The following is a 26,433-nucleotide window of genomic DNA, read 5'->3' as shown; positions in this document are numbered from 1 at the left end:
GGGCGCACCCATTAGAAGGCTAGTAGGAGGGGCCTGAGACTAATAGGAGAGGTCTAAGATTATTGGGAGGGGCCTAAGTCTAATCGGAAGGGCATAAGGCTTTAGGATGGGCCTTTGGCTAATAGGAGGGGCCTAAGGATATGGAAGGGCCTAAGTTTAATACTTGAGGCCTAAGGCTTTAGGATGGGCCTTCGGCTAATAGGAGGGGCCTAAGTCTAATAGGAGGGGCCTAAGGCTTTAGGATGGGCCTTCGGCTAATAGGAGGGACCTAAGGATATGGAAGAGCCTAAAGCTAATAGAATTGGTCTGAAGATAATTGAAAGGGGCCTAAGCCTAATAGGAGGGGCCTAAGTCTAATAGGAGGGGCCTAAGGCTTTAGGATGGGCCTTCGGCTAATAGGAGGGAACTAAGGATATGGAAGAGCCTAAAGCTAATAGAATTGTTCTGAAGATAATTGGAGGGGCCTAAGCCTAATAGGAGGGGCAGTATTTTCAAGATCGCAAAAAAAACATTGAAACCATCCAATGGAGACGTCAGTAAAAGGAGACGTGAAAGATCCGAGTCCCGAATCGAGCCTCAACCGTGCACCTCCACAAGTCTGCGGGGCCGCTGACGGCTGGCGCGAATCGTAGCTGCGAGCCAATCGTGCTTGCCTGCCCAGCTGCGATTACGGTCGCTTGAACGCCGCGTTCTAAGCCCAGAGGGGGCTAACCGTTACTCCGTGGTGGTGGCGGCAGCTGCGGCATCCTTATTCGCCTTTTCGTTTAACCCCTATCTGGTCTTCGCTCCTGATGGGCTCACGGTGATGACATCCCTTTTAACTCGATTTAAGACAAGAAACAAGAAGACTTCTTGAAACAAATTTGGCAAAATCGCCCAAATTGTAAATGTTGCGGGTTGACTCTCCAACACGCCGGTGTGCTGGAGTCGTGACCAATTGGCACGTTTTGTTCACGTGACAAACGTGACCATTTATAATTATGCGATCTAACCCAAAAAAAAACATTTATTATTATGGATAGTATTGGGCGCGAAAGCCTACTACGTATTACTCATTTATTGTAGAGCACGAAAGGCGGCGGCGGGGGGGGGGGTCGGTTAGAAGTCTTTCTCGCTCAAGGTATTTGCAATCCTGCGAAGCTCCCATCCTGCGGCGTTCGCTAAATGTCCCAATATTAATTAAACCCGAGATCCCTTCGTAAACCAGGCTGTGGCTGTACAGACAAAATGTTTTTATCTCTCTTTAACAGCGCGGGATTGATTTTTTTACGCCTTCTCGTGCCTCCAAGTCAATCGAACTGAAGCAAGGCCCGCTGTGTGTTAATCCTCACTCGAGGATTAGAGGCGCGATTGGCTTTGGCGGAGATAATTAAGTCTGGAGAAGCCACTTGGATCGAGATCAGACGACCACACATCATCATCGGCCATGGTTAATCCGCTGCTGGATGAATGCCTCCCCGAGCCGCCTGCGCACCTCCGATTAGCATGGTTGGCTACGTACAGGTGCGAAAGACGTTAAACATATATACAAGCCACCGCCACTACCACCACTCACCGTCCTGCAATGTAATAATCTTGCTAGCACGTTCCTCGCAGTCCAGTGCTCTCGACCGTGCGCATTAAACCGATTTCGTCGCTACGTCTACACCGTGGACGTAACCACCCCGGGACACGTTCCATCACCGTCGCTTGCCACTCCCAGACGAGCAATACCCACCGACAAATGTGGACGAATGCACGGCAACATCGTTGGCCAAATGCAGCCTCGTACCTCCATTCCGCATTCTTACTGTGCACACCTTGCAACCGGTGACATTTCCGTCATTGGCAACGACATTGATAAACAATACACAACAAGATGAAACATTGTTGCAAAGCATCATGGGACACACCCACAAGCCCTCTGCCTCGATGCATTGTTGCAACCTTGCCACCTTTCTTTCTTGGGTGTTTAAGATCCTGGAAATTGGATTGGAGGCCGTCATCGCCAGCGTCTTCGAGAAAGGACGCGGCTCACAGGGACAGAGACGATAGCGGCGTCATTTTTGTTTTACCTGCATCTCGAGTATTTAGGGGAAGTGCGCGGTTGGGTAAAGTGACTCCAGATGAAACGCGACAATTTTCGCTCGTCGCTAAATTGTCACCACGTGCATGCAGAGAACAGGTGGGGGCCCTCCTCCCCAGGTAACAGAGCCGAGCGCGAAAAACAAAATACAATTAATCAAACCGCGACACTTCTGGTCCCCCGCCACCCTTCCCCCCCCCCCCCCCGTCAAGCTAATCCCACGGCAACAATGGTGATTATGATGTTTATGACGCCGCATTAAATCTTTATATTTACCGCCGTACGGTTGGTTCATGTCCCATGCGTTTAAGCTCGGTTGCCGTGGCTGACGGGCCGTTCCATCAAACGGTCTGGTGCGCTCTCCCCTTGCGGGGCAGTCGTGAGATTCGAATGAAACAAGTATAACCCGTAAAAACAAAGTTTTTCACTATAAATCCTTTATATGCGTGGCGGCTAGAGTCCTCTCGTCCTCTGGCTTGAGATGGCTGCCACCTATGGGTCAGATGATTGTCTGCCACCATTAAGCAATTGGTAATTAAATATTTAATTTGTTTTCCCTAAACAGTGTAAAATTTTGGAAAAAACATTTTCACGAACATTAATTGTCTCGCACAACGAGTCTGTGTGCAAAATGTAAGCTCGATTGATCCACGGGAAGTGGGTTAAAAACGACCGAAAGGTTTGCACGGTCGTAAGCAAGCAAGCAAGCACGCAAGCAAGCAAGCAAGCGAACTTAATATAAAGGATTTAAAAATTCAGCGAACGATGTTTCTCGAAATCTTTATCGCGAGGGATGCGGGCAGGGTCAGGGCTCTTGAGCCGCCACCGCAGGGGACCGTAGGTTAGAATCCATGTTTCATCTACCGATGATTAAAGCGACTTCTCAGGTGGAGTAGTGAGTTGATGGTCCCAGGCTGGCCACCAGTGACCGCACAAAAAAGATTTCACCGTTCAATTTGAATTTTTCACTTTAAATTGGCACAACTGCAGCTCTGGAGAATTACACGATTGGGTTTTGCCGCCATGCAACGAACATGTCTGTTTATCGGGCTGCATTGGAGCGTTCAGTTTCCCAGTAAGTGTGGATGAGGTCACCGGAAGGTATCTGAGAAATTGGTCGGTGATATCTCCCTCCTGGTGATCTATTTTGTGACGAGCTGATGACACGATGCCGATGGCACAGCCGAAATGAAACTGGTGAAAAGACGACAATGATCACGGTTGGCTACGTGCAGTGAGAAAGAAGTTCAACACACATACGGAAGAAATCAAAATAACGGTGGCTGATTTACATCTAGACTTGAAGCTTTCGTGACTGCAAGGATTCATACTCTTAGTTTTTTTCGGTAAAGTCACGTAGGTAAAGAAAATAATAAACTAATGATAATAATAATAGAAATAAAATAATAAATCGACCACGTTTCGGAGGCAACACAAGTCTCCGTCATGAGGTGGGACCGTCACAGCTGTGATTACAATAAAAGAATATTTGCTATTACTTTATTATTTATTTTTACCTACGTGACTTTATCGAAAAAACCTAAGAGTATGAATTGCATCTGCTTTTTGCTTCTATTCTCGTAGCTAGTTCCTCCGTTGTCTTGAGCTTCAAAAATGAGGACTCAGTTGAAGTTACTTGAACAGAAACCCTACCGAGTAACAGCTTTTACTTTGCTTTCGGAAACGATCGTGCGACAGCAATGAGAACGATTCGATAGAGCCGCTCTCTACGCCGGGGCATTTCAGAGCGCTTTACACGTGACGGCGGCGGCTTGCACCACATCTCAAACATTTACAAGGAGTCATGTTTGCATAGACCACAATACCTGCAGTCATAATGCAAACACAACTCTGATAATGTATGCACTGTCCTTGAAGTTGATTGGTCCACACCCGAGACAGCTTTCCTTAGAGCCTAGTCTCACATGGTGTTGGACCAGATGACGCCAAAAGGTGTCAGTTTTGTTGCCAGAGAAATTGGTAAAAAAAACTATTATCATATTTTTTACTGGCAAATGAGGTTCCAATTATTTAAAAGGCCGCTACCGCCCCCCCCCCCAAGTGGCAGCTGTCCCTTTGCAGTCCGCCAGTAAAGTGCGAGGATTGCTGCTATGTGCGATCCCAACTGAGCAACTTTAGGTTTTAAATGCTTCAAATTTAGCAAATGTAGACCGTGACGCCGTACGTGTGCATGCATGTACGTTTCGCTTCTTTCGCGCCGCACCTAGCCAACCGGAGGTGCCGTCGCACGAAAACCCACGTCGTTTCGAACGACGTCGGTGCGATCTTTAGCATCCACTGTGAAGCAGACGGCGAGTAGTATTTTACAGTTACTTCACCCCGCGGCATTGACCAGGGCTGCCTACCGGAGCCGAGCCGCGAGCCTCTGCGGCACGTGACCGGTCGCACTACCCCCGCCGCCCGGGCCGCGTTCGCCGCCCGACCAAACGAGGGAACCCTCTCGCGTTACCGATGAACGCCTCCGATGAGCACGGTTGGGTCGCGTACGGCGCGATAGAAGTTGAGCATACACGCGTACGTTACCGACACGCTTTTGTTGCTTTTCAGCGTCAGGATGCCAGGATTATCGTCGGGCTCTTTTACGAGACGGAAGCGCGCAAGGTGTTCTGTCAGGTGAGTGACGCTCGCCGGTTTAGTTTCGCGTGAGAGGTGCCCCGTCCTCTGCTGCGGTTCCCCACGGTCTGGAATTCACAATGACTCTCTCGCTACCGCACCTCTATGGATGGATGTTGAACTTCTTTCGCACCGTACGTGGCCTACAGTTCTAATCGGAGGTGCAGTGTTGAGTCTATGGGCAGTGTTGAGTCTATGGGCAGTGTTGAGTCTATGGGTAGTGTTGAGTCTATGGGCAGTGTTGAGTCTATGGGCAGTGTTGAGTCTATGGGCAGTGTTGAGTCTATGGGCAGTGTTGAGTCTATGGGCAGTGTTGAGTCTATGGGCAGTGTTGAGTCTATGGGTTAGTGTTGAGTCTATGGGCAGTGTTGAGTCTATGGGTAGTGTTGAGTCTATGGGCAGTGTTGAGTCTATGGGCAGTGTTGAGTCTATGGGCAGTGTTGAGTCTATGGGCAGTGTTGAGTCTATGGGCAGTGTTGAGTCTATGGGCAGTGTTGAGTCTATGGGCAGTGTTGAGTCTATGGGCAGTGTTGAGTCTATGGGTGTTGAGTCTATGGGGTAGTGTTGAGTCTATGGGCAGTGTTGAGTCTATGGGCAGTGTTGAGTCTATGGGTAGTGTTGAGTCTATGGGTAGTGTTGAGTCTATGGGTTAGTGTTGAGTCTATGGGCAGTGTTGAGTCTATGGGGCAGTGTTGAGTCTATGGGCAGTGTTGAGTCTATGGGCAGTGTTGAGTCTATGGGCAGTGTTGAGTCTATGGGCAGTGTTGAGTCTAGTGGTCAGTGTTGAGTCTATGGGCAGTGTTGAGTCTATGGGTAGTGTTGAGTCTATGGGCAGTGTTGAGTCTATGGTAGTGTTGAGTCTATGGGGCAGTGTTGAGTCTATGGGTAGTGTTGAGTCTATGGGCTAGTGTTGAGTCTATGGGTAGTGTTGAGTCTATGGGCAGTGTTGAGTCTATGGGTAGTGTTGAGTCTATGGTTAGTGGTGAGTCTATGGGCATTGTTGAGTCTATGGGTAGTGTTGAGTCTATGGGCAGTGTTGAGTCTATGGTGGTTATGGCAGTGTTGAGTCTATGGGGCAGTGTTGAGTCTATGGGCAGTGTTGAGTCTATGGGCAGTGTTGAGTCTATGGGTTGTTGAGTCTATGGGCAGTGTGAGTCTATGGGTTAGTGTTGAGTCTATGGGCAGTGTTGAGTCTATGGGTAGTGTTGAGTCTATGGGCAGTGTTGAGTCTATGGGTTAGTGTTGAGTCTATGGGCAGTTGAGTCTATGGGCAGTGTTGAGTCTATGGGTTAGTGTTGAGTCTATGGGCAGTGTTGAGTCTATGGGTTAGTGTTGAGTCTATGGGCAGTGTTGAGTCTATGGGCAGTGTGAGTCTATGGGCAGTGTTGAGTCTATGGGTTAGTGTTGAGTCTATGGGCAGTGTTGAGTCTATGGGTAGTGTTGAGTCTATGGGCAGTGTTGAGTCTATGGGCAGTGTTGAGTCTATGGGCAGTGTTGAGTCTAGGGCAGTGTGAGTCTATGGGCAGTGGTTGAGTCTATGGGCAGTGGGCAGTTGGGCAGTGTTGAGTCTATGGGCAGTGTTGAGTCTATGGGCAGTGTTGAGTCTATGGGCAGTGTTGAGTCTATGGGCAGTGTTGAGTCTACGGGTAGTGTTGAGTCTATGGGGCAGTGTTGAGTCTATGGGTAGTGTTGAGTCTATGGGCAGTGTTGAGTCTATGGGTTAGTGTTGAGTCTATGGGCAGTGTTGAGTCTATGGGCAGTGTTGAGTCTATGGGTTAGTGTTGAGTCTATGGGCAGTGTTGAGTCTATGGGTTAGTGTTGAGTCTATGGGCAGTGTTGAGTCTATGGGTAGTGTTGAGTCTATGGGCAGTGTTGAGTCTATGGGTTAGTGTTGAGTCTATGGGCAGTGTTGAGTCTATGGGCAGTGTTGAGTCTATGGGTTAGTGTTGAGTCTATGGGCAGTGTTGAGTCTATGGGTTAGTGTTGAGTCTATGGGCAGTGTTGAGTCTATGGGTAGTGTTGAGTCTACGGGCAGTGTTGAGTCTATGGGTTAGTGTTGAGTCTATGGGCAGTGTTGAGTCTATGGGTAGTGTTGAGTCTGTGGGCAGTGTTGAGTCTATGGGTAGTGCTGAGTCTATGGGTAGTGTTGAGTCTATGGGTAGTGCTGAGTCTATGGGTAGTGTTGAGTCTGTGGGCAGTGTTGAGTCTATGGGTAGTGCTGAGTCTATGGGCAGTGTTGAGTCTATGGGTAGTGCTGAGTCTATGGGCAGTGTTGAGTCTATGGGCAGTGTTGAGTCTATGGGCAGTGTTGAGTCTATGGGTAGTGTTGAGTCTATGGGTTAGTGTTGAGTCTATGGGCAGTGTTGAGTCTATGGGTAGTGCTGAGTCTATGGGCAGTGTTGAGTCTATGGGCAGTGTTGAGTCTATGGGCAGTGTTGAGTCTATGGGAAGTGTTGAGTCTATGGGTAGTGTTGAGTCTATTGGTTAGTGTTGAGTCTATGGGCAGTGTTGAGTCTATGGGAAGTGTTGAGTCTATGGGTAGTGTTGAGTCTATGGGTTAGTGTTGAGTCTATGGGCAGTGTTAAGTCTATGGGCAGTGTTGAGTCTATGGGTTAGTGTTGAGTCTATGGGCAGTGTTGAGTCTATGAGAAGTGCTGAGTCTATTGGCCGTGTTGAGTCTATTGGGTTAGTGTGAGTCTATGGGCAGTGTTGAGCTATGGGAAGTGTTGAGTCTATGGGTAGTGTTGAGTCTATGGGTTAGTGTTGAGTCTATGGGCAGTGTGAGTCTATGGGCAGTGTGTGAGTCTATGGGCAGTGTTGAGTCTATGGGAAGTGTGGTCTATGGGTAGTGTTGAGTCTATGGGTAGTGTTGAGTCTAGGGCAGTGTGAGTCTATGGGAAGTGTTGAGTCTATGGGTAGTGTTGAGTCTATGGTTTAGTGTTGAGTCTATGGGCAGTGTGAGTTATGGGAAGTGTTGAGTCTATGGGTAGTGTTGAGTCTATGGGCAATGTTGAGTCTATGGGTTAGTGTTGAGTCTATGGGCAGTGTGAGTCTATGGGCAGTGTTGGAGTCTACGGTGCAGTGTTGAGTCTATGGGCAGTGTTGAGTCTATGGGCAGTGTTGAGTCTATGGTGAAGTGTGAGTCTATGGGCATGTTAGTCTATGGATATGTTGAGTCCATGGGCAGTTGTTGAGTCTATGTGCAGTGTTGAGTCTATGGGTAGAGTTGAGTCTATGGTGAAGTGTTGAGTCTATGGTGAAGTGTGAGTTCTATGGGTAGTGTTGAGTCTATGGGTAGTGTGGAGTCTATGGGCAGTGTTGAGTCTATGGTTAGTGTTGAGTCTATGGGCAGTGTTTGAGTCTATGGGTAGTGTTGAGTCTATTGGGCAGTGTTGAGTCTATGGGTTAGTGTTGAGTCTATGGGCAGTGTTGAGTCTATGGGGAGTGTTGAGTCTATGGGTTGAGGTTGAGTTCTATGGGCAGTGTTGAGTCTATGGGTTAGTGTTGAGTCTATGGGCAGTGTTGAGTCTCTGGGTAGTGTTGAGTCTATGGGCAGTGTTGAGTCTATGGGTTTAATGTTGAGTCTATGGGCTTAATGTTGAGTCTATGGGTCTAATGTTGAGTCTATGGGTTTAATGTTGAGTCTATGGGCCGTGTTTGAGTTCTATGGGTTCGTGTTGAGTCTTATGGGCAGTGTTGAGTCTATGAGTCTTTTTATGGTTAGTGTGTGAGTCTATGAGGCCGTGTTGAGTCTATGGGCAGAGTGTTGAGTCTATGGGCTAGTGTAGCGTCTATGGGTTAGTGTTGAGTCTAATGGCAGTTGTTTGCGTCTATGGGTAGTGTCGAGGACTATGGGCAGTGTTGAGTTATGGGCAGGTTGAGTCTATGGTGCAGTGTTGAGTCTATGGGCAGGTTGAGTCTATGGGCAGTGTTTGAGTCTATGGGCAGTTGTTGAGTCTATGGGGCAGTGTTGAGTCTATGGGCAGTGTTGAGTCTATGGTGCAGTGTTGAGTCTATGGGCAGTGTTGAGTCTCATGGGCCAGTGTTGAGTCTACGGGTAGTGTTGCGTCTATGGGTTAGAGTGTTGAGTCTATGGGCATGTGTTGCGCTCCTATGCGGGCAGTGTTTGAGTCTATGGGTAGTGTTGAGTATATGGGCAGTGCTTGAGTCTATGGGTTAGTGTTGAGTCTATGGGCAGTGTTGGTGAGTCTATGGGTAGTGGTTGAGTCCTATGGGCAGTGTTGAGTCTATGGGTTAGTGTTGAGTTATGGGCAGTGTTGAGTCTATGGGCAGTGTTGAGTCTATGGGCAGTGTTGAGTCTATGGGCAGTGTTGAGTCTATGGGTTAGTGTTGAGTCTATGGGCAGTGTTGAGTCTATGGTTAGTGTTAGTCTATGGGCAGTGTTGAGTCTATGGGTAGTGTTGAGTCTATGGGCAGTGTTGAGTCTATGGGTGCAGTGTTGAGTCTATGGGTTCAGTGTTGAGTCTATGGGCAGTGTTGAGTCTATGGGTTAGTGTTGAGTCTATGGGCAGTGTTGAGTCTATGGGTAGTGTTGAGTCTAGGGCAGTGTTGAGTCTATGGGTTAGTGTTGAGTCTATGGGCAGTGTTGAGTCTATGGGTAGTGTTGAGTCGTGGGCAGTGTTGAGTCTATGGGTAGTGCTGAGTCTATGGGTAGTGTTGAGTCTATGGGTAGTGCTGAGTCTATGGGTAGTGTTGAGTCTGTGGGCAGTGTTGAGTCTATGGGTAGTGCTGAGTCTATGGGCAGTGTTGAGTCTATGGGTAGTGCTGAGTCTATGGGCAGTGTTGAGTCTATGGGCAGTGTTGAGTCTATGGGCAGTGTTGAGTCTATGGGTAGTGTTGAGTCTATGGGTTAGTGTTGAGTCTATGGGCAGTGTTGAGTCTATGGGTAGTGCTGAGTCTATGGGCAGTGTTGAGTCTATGGGCAGTGTTGAGTCTATGGGCAGTGTTGAGTCTATGGGAAGTGTTGAGTCTATGGGTAGTGTTGAGTCTATTGGTTAGTGTTGAGTCTATGGGCAGTGTTGAGTCTATGGGAAGTGTTGAGTCTATGGGTAGTGTTGAGTCTATGGGTTAGTGTTGAGTCTATGGGCAGTGTTAAGTCTATGGGCAGTGTTGAGTCTATGGGCAGTGTTGAGTCTATGGGAAGTGTTGAGTCTATGGGTAGTGTTGAGTCTATGGGTTAGTGTTGAGTCTATGGGCAGTGTTGAGTCTATGGGAAGTGTTGAGTCTATGGGCAGTGTTGAGTCTATGGGTTAGTGTTGAGTCTATGGGCAGTGTTGAGTCTATGGGTTAGTGTTGAGTCTATGGGCAGTGTTGAGTCTATGGGTAGTGTTGAGTCTATGGGCAGTGTTGAGTCTATGGGTTAGTGTTGAGTCTATGGGCAGTGTTGAGTCTATGGGCAGTGTTGAGTCTATGGGTTAGTGTTGAGTCTATGGGCAGTGTTGAGTCTATGGGTTAGTGTTGAGTCTATGGGCAGTGTTGAGTCTATGGGTAGTGTTGAGTCTACGGGCAGTGTTGAGTCTATGGGTTAGTGTTGAGTCTATGGGCAGTGTTGAGTCTATGGGTAGTGTTGAGTCTGTGGGCAGTGTTGAGTCTATGGGTAGTGCTGAGTCTATGGGTAGTGTTGAGTCTATGGGTAGTGCTGAGTCTATGGGTAGTGTTGAGTCTGTGGGCAGTGTTGAGTCTATGGGTAGTGCTGAGTCTATGGGCAGTGTGAGTCTATGGGTAGTGCTGAGTCTATGGGCAGTGTTGAGTCTATGGGCAGTGTTGAGTCTATGGGCAGTGTTGAGTCTATGGGTAGTGTTGAGTCTATGGGTTAGTGTTGAGTCTATGGGCAGTGTTGAGTCTATGGGTAGTGCTGAGTCTATGGGCAGTGTTGAGTCTATGGGCAGTGTTGAGTCTATGGGCAGTGTTGAGTCTATGGGAAGTGTTGAGTCTATGGGTAGTGTTGAGTCTATTGGTTAGTGTTGAGTCTATGGGCAGTGTTGAGTCTATGGGAAGTGTTGAGTCTATGGGTAGTGTTGAGTCTATGGGTTAGTGTTGAGTCTATGGGCAGTGTTAAGTCTATGGGCAGTGTTGAGTCTATGGGCAGTGTTGAGTCTATGGGAAGTGTTGAGTCTATGGGTAGTGTTGAGTCTATGGGTTAGTGTTGAGTCTATGGGCAGTGTTGAGTCTATGGGAAGTGTTGAGTCTATGGGTTGTGTTGAGTCTATGGGTTAGTGTTGAGTCTATGGGCAGTGTTGAGTCTATGAGAAGTGTTGAGTCTATGGGCAGTGTTGAGTCTATGGGTTAGTGTTGAGTCTATGGGCAGTGTTGAGTCTATGGGAAGTGTTGAGTCTATGGGTAGTGTTGAGTCTATGGGTTAGTGTTGAGTCTATGGGCAGTGTTGAGCCTATGGGCAGTGTTGAGTCTATGGGCAGTGTTGAGTCTATGGGAAGTGTTGAGTCTATGGGTAGTGTTGAGTCTATGGGTTAGTGTTGAGTCTATGGGAAGTGTTGAGTCTATGGGTAGTGTTGAGTCTATGGTTTAGTGTTGAGTCTATGGGCAGTGTTGAGTCTATGGGAAGTGTTGAGTCTATGGGTAGTGTTGAGTCTATGGGCAATGTTGAGTCTATGGGTTAGTGTTGAGTCTATGGGCAGTGTTGAGTCTATGGGCAGTGTTGAGTCTACGGTGCAGTGTTGAGTCTATGGGCAGTGTTGAGTCTATGGGCAGTGTTGAGTCTATGGTGAAGTGTTGAGTCTATGGGCATTGTTGAGTCTATGGATAGTGTTGAGTCTATGGGCAGTGTTGAGTCTATGTGCAGTGTTGAGTCTATGGGTAGAGTTGTGTCTATGGTGAAGTGTTGAGTCTATGGGTAGTGTTGAGTCTATGGGCAGTGTTGAGTCTATGTGCAGTGTGTATGTATGTTGAACTTCTCTCGCACCGTATGTAGCCTACCGTGATAATCAGAGCTGCGAGGTTATACAATAGAGAGAAGGCTCAAGAAAGGTGGAGAGAGACAGGGCTCTATATCAGTTAAAAAACACTTTGCTGGCTGACTGGGAGGGATAAATATGCGGTCACGTCCGAAGGACGAGCAGGTTGCTCAAACACTATAGTTGATTTTGATTTAAAGCTTTCGTGACTGCAGGGATTCATATTCTTGGTTCTTTCGGTAAAGTCACGTAGAAGGGAAACAATGAAATAATAAAAATATAAAACAATAAAATTCTCACGACGTTTCGACTGCAACACAAGCAATAATGATCAGGTGTGAAAACCACAGCAAGAAAATGTTCTTGCTGTGGATGAAGTAAGAACATTTTCTTGCTGTGTATTTCACACCTGATGATGATTGCTTGTGTTGCAGTCGAAACGTTGTGAGAATGTTATTGTTTTATATTTTTATTATTTTATTACATCCCTTCTACGTGACTTTACCGAAAGAACCAAGAACACTATAGTTGATGTTGTTAATTATAGTTGGTTACACGTTTTTTTTTGCATGTGCCTTTGTCTCGTTCTGTTCCGACGTTGTCTGTTCCTCCGTAGGGGACCGCTCTGACAATGTTCTTGCTCTGTGCCGATGCGCCAACGGATCTCCCTTTTTCAAACCGGTTAACGAGCGAACGCGGCATTTTCCGTGCGGCGAGTTAACATCGAGCCGAATCGCTATTTGGTGTCTCGAGATGGTCATCTGCCCGTGATACGTGTCGGCCTTACCCGTACCTCGGGAGGTGGCAACGCCGATGAGCCCCGTGTGTGTGCGCGCCGCAATGCAGGTCTACAAAGAGAAGCTCTACGGCAAGAAGCACGTGTGGTTCATCATCGGCTGGTACGCCGACAAGTGGTACCTCAAGCCCGACCTGGCCATCAACTGCACGGCCGAGCAGATGCAGGAGGCTGTCGAGGGTCAGGTCACCACTGAGATCCTCATGGTCGACCTGGCCAACACCCGCGGCGTCTCGAACATGGTAACAGCGTGAACTAAACTATAAACTAAATAATGTTTTACGTTGCCAGAAGCGGTCTGGCTATCACGAATTATTGTTAAACGAAGTTGCTTATCGCGTGGAAATGTATAGCAGCCAAATACTCCAAAACGCATGTTTCTAAACGTGGAGGGAAAAACCGGAGGACCCTGAGAAAAATCCACTTGACCACGGTTAGAACGTACCAACTCCAAATAAACACGTGTCAGGGTCTGAATCGAACCCATGAACCCACGATCTACTGTATACCAGACGAGGTAGTTCACATCTCGCCACCCGAGTGTTGTGTGCTTCTTCTGCCGTGTGGTTTGCTGGAGAATCGCAGACTTATTGTAGGGCAGCGGCAAGTTGCCAAAGGTTTTTTGTCACAGCCAGGCCCAGGGCCTCTGGGGTGAGGCTGTGGGACGGCTTGTTTACCTCCTCCGAATGAGCGGGAGAGGCACGCAAATAGACGAGGTGTGGCCCATCGTTTGTTACTCTTCCACGGTGACAGCGTTTGGGCTGCTTTTTTTAATCTTCCACTGACGGAGTAGATGAGTGCGTGTGTCTCATACCGAAATGTGGAAATGTCTCAAACATTTTGATTTAAAGCTTTCGTGACTGCAGGGATTCATCTTCTTGGTTCTTTCGGTAAAGTCACGTAGAAGGGAAGTAATAAAATAATAAAAATAAAACATAATTAAATAATTCTCACGACGTTTCGGCCACAGCGCAAGCAGCCGTCCTCAGGTGAAGACCAGGTCCGTCGAGGCGACAGCGTCTGAATGGTTTTCACCTGAGGACGGCTGCTTGCGTTGTGGCCAAAACGTCGTGAGAATAATTTTATTATGTTTTATTTTTATTATTTTATTACTTCCCTTCTACGTGACTTTACCGAAAGAACCAAGAAGATGTCTCAAACATGTTCGCTAGTAAGGCCCGGCCCGGCTCCTACTAGCGACCGTGTGGCGGCCATCAATCGGGCCTAGTGGAGGCCCGGCCCCGCTGGGGCCTATTGATGGCCGCCACTCTGTTGTCGCACTGCGGGAAGCTGCTGCCCTAAGTCTCTCGCGACTCTCCCTTGCAGACGTCGGACGAGTTCATCAGTCGCCTGGTGAAGAACCTCACCAAGACTCCGGAGGAGACGGGAGGCTTCCAGGAGGCCCCATTGGCCTACGACGCCATCTGGGCATTGGCACTGGCCCTGAACAAGACAGCTCAGGAGCTCGCGAAGAAAGGTGTGCCACCCGGAGCTTCTGTCGAGTACTCTAAAACAAACTATAAACTCATCTTCTTGGTTCTTTCGGTAAAGTCACGTAGAAGGGAATTAATAAAATAATAAAATAAAACGTAATAAAATACAATTCTCACGACGTTTCGGCCACGACGCAAGCAGCCGTCCTCAGGTGAAGAACAGGTCTGTCGGAAAGATAGCGTCTGAATGAACACCACCAAGCTTGGCAGCGTATATTTAAGCTGGGTTAGGGGAGGAAGGGCGCCTTGACAAAAAACTATGAACTGTTTTTAATTTTACCAGGTAAAGCCCACTGAGCTATAAAGCTCCTTTTCAGAAGCGGCCTCGGCCACAAATGATAGCTCAACGAAGTGGCTTACCACGTGGATATTTCTAGCAGCCAAATACTCTTAAACGCACGTTTCTACTCGTTGTGGTGGTGGCCGTTGGGTGGTGGCTACGCACATAGCCCCGAATCCAGCGAGGCGTCGGTGGATCACGAAAATGTTGGGAATCTTTCCTTCCACGTGCATCAAGATTGCATTACCGTGGCTCTCCAGCAGAAGGCAGTACAGCAAGTGTAGACTAATCTCAATCTGTCCCGTCTGTAAAGGATAGAGCGTTGGCCCCTCCTATGCGTGGGTTTCCTTTTGGGTGCTCCGATTTCCTCCCACGTGTATAAAAAACATTCCTTAAATGACCGATAACACCTTAATATATAGAGGATCACAGAGCTTGGGGGATATTTTTTTTGTTTTGCCTGGCTGTGGTTTCTCGGATCTCCCTTCGATTGCGTTCGAATCACGGTCATCTGAACCTGTTCTGGGACTCTCCTAGGTCGACTCAGCCTCAAAATGAGTGCGTTGTGTAAAACATCGTCGGCCTTCATAGCCGCTGCTCGCTAACAGCACTTGCCCCGAAAGTTTGTTAAGGCTGCACGGGGGTTTGGGGGGGGGGGGTGAATCTTTGTTTGTTTTGTTGGTGGCGATGGTGGTCACCTCGGTGTCGGGTCTGGCGCCTGCAGGGATGCGGCTGGAGGATTTCAACTACTCCGACAACACGATCACCAACGAGATCTACAAAGCGCTCAACTCGTCCTCGTTCGACGGCGTTTCGGTAAACGAGTCGCTCCACCACTGCCGATGAAACCAGTCCCACAGCTGTCAACCCATACGGTTTACGCCGTATTCTTGTACAGGGAAATTTAGTTTTAGGTCCATACGGCGTACAGCCGTTTCAATACGGGCAATTTTTTTCTGTCTATTTGTTTGTGTTTCTCCCTTGTGATGGGACTTTGTAGGATGAACATTGACATTGATAAGGGGCACGGGGTGACCGACAAGGTTTGAATTGGTCTGTAATTAGGTAGGGCACCGATAAGGGGTTGATAGGCATCCAGTCCCGCGACAGTCTCCTTCTCGAGCACTACTCGGCTAAACTATTTTAAATTATACCACCGAGCTAAATATAGCTTTCTTTCAGAAGTGACTTGGCTGTCACAAATGATATCTCAACGAAGTTTGACTTATCACATGGAAATTTACAGCAGCCAAATACTAAATGCACGTTCCGATGCCGTCGAGGTCACTGTGACACCGCCTTCCGCGGAACGTTAAGGTCTCGCGACGGCATCTCAGATTTAGTTCTGTGACATCACCTTCCACGGAGCGTCAAGGTCATTCGACAGCATCTCAGATTTAGTTCTCTGACATCACCTTCCACGGAACGTCAAGGTCACTTTACGACGTCTCAGATTTAGTTCTGTGACATCACCTTCCACGGAACGTCAAGGTCATTCGACGGCGTCTCAGATTTAGTTCTGTGACATCATCTTCCACGGAGCGTCAAGGTCACTCGACGGCATCTCAGATTTAGTTCTGTGACATCACCTTCCGTGGAGCGTCAAGGTCACTCGACGGCGTCTCAGATTTAGTTCTGTCACATCACCTTCCACGGAGCGTCAAGGTCACTCGACGGCATCTCAGATTTAGTTCTGTCACATCACCTTCCGTGGAGCGTCAAGGTCACTCGACGGCATCTCAGATTTAGTTCTGTCACATCACCTTCCGTGGAGCGTCAAGGTCACTCGACGGCATCTCAGATTTAGTTCTGTGACATCATCTTCCACGGAGCGTCAAGGTCATTCGACGACGTCTCAGATTTAGTTCTGTCACATCACCTTCTGCGGAACGTCAAGGTCATTCGACGGCATCTCAGATTTAGTTCTCTGACATCACCTTCCATGGACCATTCACGGTGGTGGGGGGGGGGGGGGGCGACGGCGCTGCTCAGCAAGAGGATTTAACCGCCTAGTGACACGATGCCGATATCGTGATCGGGATTACATTGCATGTTGTGTTGTGCCGAAACGTTTGTGAACGTACATTCCGTCTTTTAACATTCCCTGCTTGCAACACAGGGCCACGTGGTGTTTGACGCAAGCGGCGCGAGAATGGCCTGGACTCTGATAGAGCAGCTTCAAGGTGAGGGGGGGCACCACTGCGGGTTCACTCCGAACTCTCTTGCACCCTGAGATCTTCGGATCTCCTTCTGTTAAGTGTAATAATTCTACATTTGAAGCTTTGGTGACTGCAAGGATTCATACTCTAGTTTTTTCGGTAAAGTCACGTAGGTAAAAAATTGAAATTCAAATTAATAAAAGTAATAGAAATAAAATAATAATAAATCACGACGTTTCGGAGGCAACACAAGTCTCTTCTGATAAGCTCCCCCCCCTCCTCTCCCTTAACTTGTATTTAAGAACTTGCATCTTGGAATCCCTGCCTCACTTGATACAGCAAATCTGGCTGTGACGATCCCACCTGATGACGGAGACTTGTGTTGCCTCCGAAACGTCGTGATGTTTTATTATTTTATTTCTATTATTACTTTCATTAATTTTCATTTCATTTTTTACCTACGTGACTTTATAGAAAAAACTAAGAGTATAAGTGTAATAAACCCACTCCGGACGATATCGTATTTTCGTGTCTTGTCTTTATTCGTTCTTCGTTACACAGCTTTCTCTCACATCTCTGGGTTCCTTTTTTCCCGTTACTCCCGTTACCCGAGCATGGCATTCGCTCGCTTCCCTCTCCCCCCCACGCCGCTGGCTAACGGCGTTCGGGAGATAGCCTCCGGCCTGCCACGTGGCCGTTGGCGTGCCTGAGGCACAGACGTGGTTTCTCCTCAAACCTCTCCACACTGACCCTGAGCTGTCTCTTTCCACTCCTTATAAAACCTGGCTCACGTGATGCCACGCAGCCAATCATCAGCCTCACCCCTGGAACATTCTAGATGTTGCTATGCAGCCACAGGGCTACGCCCCTGGCTCGACGTCCCATTGGCTGCAGGCTGAGTCCGGCAGAGCCTATCACCATCGCCCAGTTACCCCCGGGTGCATCCTCATATTGCATAAGTACTCCGAGGGCAAGCCTCTGTTCCTGCAGGGGTGACCGTGCAGTTCCCAGGCTTTGGAATAACACTTTGTCTTTGCTAATAATGCCATCAGAGTCGTGAGAGCTATTGACGTCTCTGTCTTGAAAACTCACCTCTCTAAATTGGCCTTCTTCACCGCCTAGTTCTGGCCGATTACCCTGTGCAGGCCCTGTTTATTTCCTGGCTTTCCATACACAATGGCGCGTTGTGATCTACGGATGGCACGCGCCACTTTACAAATGTGAATTATTGATGATAAGCCACGTTTGCAAGGTTGATCCAGGTAATATCTACGGCGGTGGGAATTTGTAGAACTTTACAGTAATGATGACAGGAGCTGTACTCAGTTTATTGACTTTCTGGAAGGTTAAAAAGGGCAGAGTCGAACCCTGATCGATCAATCGGGTGGCAGGTTGGTTGCACGTGTGCCTCGCACCAAGAAGTCCATGGGTTCGATTCCCGACTCAGACACCTTCCTGTGTGGAGTGTGTATTTACTGCCGCCCTTTCTCCAGTTTCCTCCCTTAGCTAAAAAAATATAAAAATAACAACAATCATACAATGTAAACAGGTATTTGATAAACATCCCCAATGCGAAATAAAAAAAATTCCTCCCAAATTACTCCATTGAAATTACACAAAGCAACATTTCCCCGAATGTGAAAATTTGGCAGGCCCCTCCTGAAAAATATTTGAGACTCGGTGAGGTTTCTGTGTAAATACGTGGAATTTTAACCCTTTTCCATTCCATCAGTTTTTTGTCCGATTCCATGCTGATGACGTACTATGCGTGTATGTCATCAGAACGGAATCGTAAGAAAAACTAAAATAAAATAACTTTATCGGTACACCGAGGCTCCCGCAAGGCCATGCGGGAGGGCATGTGACACAGTTTGGCACCAGCTACCATAGAGTTGCGGTCGTGTTGCTACAACCCTATGCGGTGAGTAACGATGTCTTTAAATACAGCGGCGCTTCTACGCCTCTCTAAATAAAATCAACGGGAGCCACCCTGAAATTTACACACATCTCGGAGTGGGAAACGGATTAATAATATAATCGTGATTTTAACTCGTGGAGTTTTTGCGAGCCACAGTCTCTACCTCTGCATCGCTTGGGCAGCTATGATCAATTTAACACGTGTAGGCTTTCGCGACCAATATTGTTAATAATATAGGTTTTTGGGTCAGATCGCGTTATTTGTAAATGTGTCGTAACCCTCCACCACCCGACACGGCCAAACAGTAAAAAAGGTGTCACGTTTTCAAAGGACAAAATAATTCACTTCTTTAGCCCACCGGTGTGCTGAAGAGAGGATCAACAGCATTTTAAATTTGAGTACGACGCATTTTAATCACTGCACCAGACTGAATTGAATTAAATGATGACGTCACCCTGAGGCTGCTCTATTTAAGAACGGAAGCAACAGGAGAGCTTCACCATTTTTGCCCGATGAAGCTGATTGTAATTATCAGTGAAACGTCGAACTACTCAAATTTAAAAATGCTGTTGATTCTCTCTTCAGCACACCGGTGGGCTAAAGAAGTCAATTATTTTGTCCTTTGAAAACGTGACACATTTTTTACTGTTTGGCCGTGTCGGGTGGTGGAGGGTTACGCCACATTTATAAATAACGCGATCTGACTCAAAAACCTATATTATGGTGACTATGATTTATTATTGGCAGACCTTGCCGATCCACTGTTGGATGAAGGTCTCCACATGCTGGTTATACGAGTTGTTTGACCATACTTGGTTTGGCTGTGTTGGTTTAGCCATGTTTGTTTGTTGTAGTACAGAGTTAGACTGATGGCCTTAATCTAAGTTGTCTTGTGGTTGTTGTTGTTTTTGTTGTTTGACTTACATCCCACTAGGATTTTTGCACACCGCGTTGGTGTGCGGTGTTTTTTTCTGCAATATTTTGCTGTCTTTTCTTGGATTTTCTGTTTGCACTTAGTCACATAGTCACTTTAAGATGTTTTTTTTCATGTTTTTTTGTTTGTTGCGGTTGCACCCGATTCACGTGCCGAATGGCTCATAGGGCTATACCTAATAAATGAACTTGAACTTGATACTTCACCACACTCACCGGTGTGAGCTGGTGAAGCGGGGGGCGGCGGGTTGACCAGGACCGGTTTGAATATCACTCGCACACTGATCTTTGGCCGTAGCCGGGAAAATCGACCGCGGGTCGGCAGACGTTGACGTTTGTTTGCGGTTGTGTTTGACTCGTTCATTCTGCCCGTCTGTGCGCGCTCTAGATGGGAAGTATGTGAAGATCGGGTACTACGACAGCAACAACAACAATCTCTCCTGGCTCAACACGGACCGATGGATCGGTGTGTGCGTGTGTGTGTGCGTGTGGTCCGAGCCTTCGCAAAACAGTGGTGTGTGTGGTGCTGGACAGTAGCAAACTCGGCAAAATCTAAGAGCTCCAAAGAGCTCAAGGGGTCCCACCGGACTGGTGAACCAAATACAGTAATTTTAGCTGTGACGGTCCCACCTGATGACGGAGACTTGTGTTGCCTCCGAAACGTCGTGATTAATTATTTTATTTTATTTCCATTATTAATTTTATTAACTTTTAATTTTATTTTTACCTACGTGACTTTACCGAAAAAAAACCTAAGTGTATGAATCCTTGCAGTCACGAAAGCTTCAAATCTAGAACCAAATACTCTTTGGTTCTTTCGGTAAAGTCACGTAGTTATAAAATCAAATAAATAACGACGTTTCGGGCGCAACACAAGCGTCCCATCATCAGGTGGGAAAGCGTGGTCTGCTGCTGAGGCAGACTGCCTGTACCGAAAGAACCAAAGAGTTATGGATTCCTGCAGTCACGAAAGCTTCAAATCAATGTTGAACCAAATATTCAGCTACAAATCAGATCGAAAAACAAAAATGCAGTTATTAAGCGCTAAATAAATGTATTAGGCGTTAATTACTTGTAAATGTAACTCAAATGTTGTCATTCTACTAATATATGTAGCATATATGAATAATTGAAAGATTGAATAAAATATGGCTTGTTGAAATATAGATTGTGTATGGACAGTTGGTGGCTGTGGTAGGGAGTTATACGGCAAGCAAACATTTGGAAACCACTGATGTAAACTTTTCATACGTAACATCTAGCACTGTTACGTATGATATAATTCCCCATCAAACTAAGAGGGATAGCTAGAAAAAGGTTTTCGTTTATTGACATCAAAAAGTCCACCGGAATAAGTTAAGAACGCCTGACTCTGGCACTCTGCAGATGAGACACTTCATGTCGAAAACCGGTCCAGAGTTTGCGTGTGCTGAATCAATGCTGCTGAAATGATTCCGTTCCGAAGGGCCATGACGCTGATAGGATGTGTAAAACAATATACCGTCCATATTCTTGGTTCTTTCGGTAAAGTGGATTTCACATCTGATGATGATTGCTTGTGTTGCAGTCGAAACGTCGTGAGAATTTTTTTGTGTTGCAGTCGAAATGTCGTGAGAATTTTTACTGTTTTATATTTATATTATTTTATTATTTCCCTTCTACGTGACTTTACAGAAAGAACCAAGAATATGAATCCCTGCAGTCACGAAAGCTTTAAATCAAAATATACCGTCCGTTTATTTTATTTTTTGCACGGTGCAGCAATCGTGAAAACTATGCATATTGCCAGTTAATGAATTGATAATTGTTTTTTTACCCTTCTATCTGGCAACAAAACTGACACCTTTGTTACAAGGAGTCATGTTTGCATAGACCACAATACCTGCAGTCATAATGCAAACAAAAAACATAACTCTGATAATGTGCACTGTCCTTGAAGTTGATTGGTCCACACCTGAGACAGCTTTCCTTAGAGCCTAGTCTCACATGGGTTGGACCAGATGACGCCAAAAGGTGTCAGTTGTGTTGCCAGATAGAAGAGTAAAAACCAATTATCATATTTTTACTGGCAAATGAGGTTCCAATAGAGTTAATGAATTGTTTTCATTGTATTTATCGATGCACCATTAACACCCCAATATTAACAGTGTACCACGTGTTGTCACCCAGCCAAGGATTTTCTCATGGGGGGGAGGGAGGGTCACGTGTTGCGCTCGTGTGACCAATATTTTTTTAATGAGCGGTTTTTTTTTTTTACACAAGTCATTGATCATTAGTTCATTTGTCGACAGTGTCGCTCCCGCAGAGATCCCATCTGTTGATTTCGACTTTGGCTCAGACACTTGACAATTAGCACGCTGGCGCCTAATTCGGCATCAACAAATTACAGCCCTCTTTTCTCAACCCACTGCTAAGTGAACGCCTCCCCACATGCCTTTTTTTGGCAATCGGTGTTTGCTTGGCCATACTGCACCACGCCGGTCAGTACTGGCTGGGAAAAAATGTTTGGGGTGTTGGGGCATGAGTGGGACCGATTCAGATATCAATCGCCACTGTTGCTAGCCGTGACATGGAGTTGAACTTTCTCGTTGCAATGCGCAAGCCACCGCCGCACAACTCTTCAGGGCCGTATCTGCCAACAAGGCAAGAGGCTGCCTTCAAATCGACAAGCTCAATGTCGTGCGTCAGTGGTGCCACCTGGTGGCTATGTATGGAATAACGTGATTTAAATCTGGCTCGATAAAGTCACGTAGGTAAAACATCAAAATTAATAAAAATAAATAAAATAATTTTGATGTTTTACCTACGTGACTTTAGCGAAAAAACCTAAGAATATGAATCCTTGCAGTCACGAAAGCTTCAAATCTAGTATGGAAACATTCCTGCGGAGGAGCTGGTAGAAACGTTGGGTTGCTCGGTCAATTGCCAGGGTCAACGGCGGCGTGGTGTATTCCGCAAATATGCCCGACTATGAGAGCGGGCACAAGCCGGCGTGAGTAGGTTAAACGTTGAGTTTTATAAGGACACCACGGGGTGACCAGCCCCTCCCCACCCAGCCCCACCCCTCCCACCCCCCACCCAGCCCCATCCTTTTTTCCATACTCTTTGGTTCTTTCGGTAAAGTCACGTAGTTAGAAATTAATTCAAACAAATCACGACGTTTGGATCGCAACACAATCAGTGGTCCTCAGGCGGATAAAAAAATAATCCGGAAAAAAGATTATCCAGCAGTTTTTCTAATTATTTTTTCCGTTTGAGGACGACCGCTTGCGGTGCGATCGAAACGTCGTAAAATATATATATTTTATTTTTCTACCTACGTGACTTTACCGAATGAACCAAAGAGTTTATTAAAAGGGGATTTTGCCTATTGGGTTTCTGTGGGAACGCGCTTCATAGCTCATCAGATTTCTCCAGGATAGATACAGATTCAGGTTTTAATGTGCATTGTTTACATTTGTATTTGAACATTCATTTAAGGGATTGTGTGTTGTCTTGGTGTGAAATTTGAACTTTTATACTTTTAAATTTCGATTTAAAGCTTTCGTGACTGCAGGGATTCATCTTCTTGGTTCTTTCGGTAAAGTCACGTAGAATGGAAATAATAAAAGAATAAAAATAAAACAAAATAATAAAAATAAAACATAATATAATAAAATATAATGTTTTATTTTTATTATTTTATTATTTCCATTCAGTATACAACTTCTTGGTTCTTTCGGTAAAGTCACGTAGAATGGAAGTAATAAAATAATAAAAATACAACATAATATAATAAATATTATGTTATATTTTTATTATTAAAATAATAAAATGGGAATAATAAAATAATAAAAATACTACATTATATAATAAAATATTATGTTTTTTTTTATTTCCATTCTACGTGACTTTACCGAATGGAAATAATAAAATAATAAAAATTAAACATAATATTATAAAATATTATGTTTTATTTTTATCATTTTATTATTTCCATTCTACGTGACTTTACCGAAAGAACCAAGAAGTTGTATACTTTTAGTTACATACTATTTATCTTAGTGATTTACCTACCTTATAGATTGCCCTCTTGTTTTTTTTATGTTGTTCTCCTAACTTTATGACCCTTTACTGGACACCTGTGGGGAAAAAAACGAAGAAAACTTCGTAGCTCACGAGATTTCTCGAGGATGAATAAAGAATTCCGACTGAAAGTCCTCCGTGTGCCGTGTGACCTCCAGGAGGCTCACCTCCTCCCGACCGAACCAAGGTGGTCATCCAGTTCCGCTACCTCTCGCAGAAGCTCTTCATCTCCCTCTCCGTCCTCGCCGGAATCGGCATCATCTTCGGATGCGTGTGCCTTGTCTTCAACATCTACAACCGGAACGTCAGGTGAGCCCGGCGAGTGTCATCGGTGCGACGTGGGGGTACGTGCGGTTAGACACGGCGGGTGCAAAGCGACGTGGGGGTACGTGCAGTCAGACGAGTGTCCTCGGTGCGACGTGGGGGTACGTGCGGACAGACACGGCGAGTGCGGTGCGACGTGGGTGGTACGTGCAGACATACATGGCGAGTGTCCACGGAGTGACGTGGGGGTACGTGCGGACAGACACGGCGAGTGTCATCGGAGTGACGTGGGGGTACGTGCGGACAGACACGGCGGGTGTCATCGGAGTGACGTGGGGGTACGTGCGGACAGACACGGCGAGTGTCATCGGAGTGACGTGGGGGTACGTGCGTACAGACACGGCGAGTGTCATCGGAGTGACGTGGGGGTACGTGCGGACAGACACGGCGAGTGTCATCGGAGTGACGTGGGGGTACGTGCGGACAGACACGGCGAGTGTGGAGTGACGTGGGGGTACGTGCGGACAGACACGGCGAGTGTCATCGGAGTGACGCGGGGGTACGTGCGGACAGACACGGCGAGTGTCATCGGAGTGACGTGGGGGTACGTGCAGACAGACACGGCGAGTGTCATCGGTGCGACGTGGGGGTACGTGCGGACAGACACGGCGAGTGTGGAGTGACGTGGGGGTACGTGCGGACAGACACGGCGAGTGCGGAGCGACGTGGTTTGGTCAAGCGACGTGCCCCTTAACGCCGTTCTTTTTGCTTTGCTTTTCAATGTCTTCCTTCATCGCTGTAAAAAGGTGAAAAGGTGTGCAAAGTGCTCTTGAATGCCACATTGTGAAAGGCGCGATTTCGAAAATGCAAAATTGTCTGGCCAAATTCCGCGAACGAGTGCTTGGCTTTCCATGGTAGGAAACCGAAGAGCCGAGAGAGAACCCACCGTGCATACGAGGGGGGGGGGGGGCTGTGTCAAGAGCTCCACGCAGATATATGTTGAACTTCTTTCGCGCCATACGTAGCCAACCCTGGCTCATCGGTAGTGCGCGGGGAAAGGACAACAAACCAAACACAAAAAACAATTCTAAAACATTTCGAGTTTTCAATCGAGATGTTTTAAAAGTGCATAGCTCCAGTGGCTTCCTAATATCGGAAGCAAGAGCGTTCCAGACGGCCGCAGAAGCGCATCTGAAAAGCGCGCGATGCGGTGAGCGCCGCCTTTGTTCGATGGTTAGCCAAGAGCCACTGCTGCGAGGACGACGGGAGTTCCGGTCATGGTCCATGCCAGTGGCGGCTCCTGCATAATCTCTCAGGGGGGGAAAATGTCTGGATGATTGATAAGGATAAGGTCCACTCATGCAATGGATAAATTAACAGTTTAAGCATGTAAAGGCAACTTCACTTCTTTAATATTAATGAAAAATAAAGTGACTCTTACAATACATCTTGTTTGTTTCTATACTCACTATTATTACAATCCACTCAGTTTCTTTTATTAAAGATTCCACTAGGTGGCGACAAATAATATTGTTGACTGAAACGTGCTTACGTCTGATGACGTAAGCACGTTAGTGCGAGCCCTCCCGGAAGCCATAGAGAATGCATTGCAGCGCCCGCCGTTCGAAAAAAAACATCTTTGAATGTAAGTCTATGGGGCCACTCGGGGCGATTCTCAGCCGGAGTGAAATCGCCCAAAAAGAGGCGGTACTCCACAGAACGTGACATGACGCTGATTGGACTATATCCAGAGGCACAGTAACGGCTCGCGTGACTCTGTGGTTCAATGACATTGGTGGTGCGTCGCCCAATCGCCCTAATGAAGAAACCGCCCCTGGTCCATGCTCCTTTAACAGGATCAGCCGAGGTCTTGTGGTTCAGATAACTCCTTGGTTTGCGCGTTTCCCGCCTCTGTGACTCCAGATACATCCAGAACTCGCAGCCCAACCTCAACAACTTGACGGCGCTGGGATGCATCCTCACGCTGGCCGTGGTGCTGCCACTTGGTCTGGATGGCCTCCACATCAGCGAGAGTCAGTTCCCGTTCATCTGCCAGGTAATAATAACAACACGGTGGCTAGGAGATATAGTAGTAGGTTTTTACCCTTTAAACTGGTACAAAACTGACACCTTTATACAAAGCATAATGTTTACAATATACGCAACACAAGCAGTCAAAATGCTTGTGTTGCGGTTATTGCAAACATGATGCCTTGTATAAAGGTGTCAGTTTTGTTCCAGTTTAAAGGGTAAAAACCTACTACTATATTTTGCCACTGGTAAAGGAGGTCTCATAGTGGCTAGGAGATGTTAACTACCTCGCCTGGTGTGCAGGAGGTCAGGGGTTTGATCCCGACGCCTGTTGTATATTTGGAGTTTTGCGTGTCTCTCTCCCCGTGGCAGCGTGGGTTTTATTTTTCTGGGTCCTCTGGTTTTTCTCTCCGCATTTATAATCAAAGTGAATTTAGATTATTTGGCTGCTGTACATTTCCACGTGATGAGCCTAATTTTTGAGCTATCGTTTGTGGCCAGGTCGCTTCTGAAAAAGAAGTTGCTAGCTCAGTGGCTTTACCTGGTAAAATAGCTTTTTTCATATTCTTGGTTCTTTCGGTAAAGTCACGTAGAATGGAAATAATAAAATAATAAAAATAAAAATTCAGACGCTGTCTTCTCGACAGACCTGTTCTTCACCTGAGGACGGCTGCTTGCGTTGTGGCCGAAACGTCGTGAGAATTATTTTATTATGTTTTATTTTTATTATTTTATTATTTCCATTCTACGTGACTTTACCGAAAGAACCAAGAAGATGAATCCCTGCAGTCACGAAAGCTTTAAATCGAAATTTTATTATGTTTAATTTTTATTATTTTATTATTTCCATTCTACGTGACTTT

At 46.6% G+C, this 26,433-nt stretch overlaps 1 protein-coding gene across 1 annotated transcript in view; it reads left to right on the top strand.

Annotated features, from left to right (window-relative positions):
- LOC133343849 (gamma-aminobutyric acid type B receptor subunit 1-like) overlaps positions 1-26,433 on the top strand; it is a 352,259-nt gene that overhangs the window by 310,455 nt on the left and 15,371 nt on the right. Inside the window, exons 11-18 of the mRNA XM_061553804.1 lie at positions 4,634-4,699; positions 12,478-12,669; positions 13,754-13,904; positions 14,925-15,016; positions 16,320-16,383; positions 19,599-19,676; positions 23,434-23,584; positions 25,463-25,595. Coding sequence (XP_061409788.1) covers positions 4,634-4,699; positions 12,478-12,669; positions 13,754-13,904; positions 14,925-15,016; positions 16,320-16,383; positions 19,599-19,676; positions 23,434-23,584; positions 25,463-25,595 — 927 coding nt within the window. The remainder of the gene's footprint in view (positions 1-4,633; positions 4,700-12,477; positions 12,670-13,753; positions 13,905-14,924; positions 15,017-16,319; positions 16,384-19,598; positions 19,677-23,433; positions 23,585-25,462; positions 25,596-26,433) is intronic.

Source organism: Lethenteron reissneri, chromosome 1 (genome assembly GCF_015708825.2).
Source record: "Lethenteron reissneri isolate LAM-NWPU_2019-01 chromosome 1, ASM1570882v1, whole genome shotgun sequence".
In the NCBI taxonomy this organism is placed as follows: domain Eukaryota; kingdom Metazoa; phylum Chordata; class Hyperoartia; order Petromyzontiformes; family Petromyzontidae; genus Lethenteron; species Lethenteron reissneri.
The sequence above is the reverse complement of the archived record's forward strand: the minus strand, read 5'-3'. Positions and strand labels throughout refer to the sequence as shown.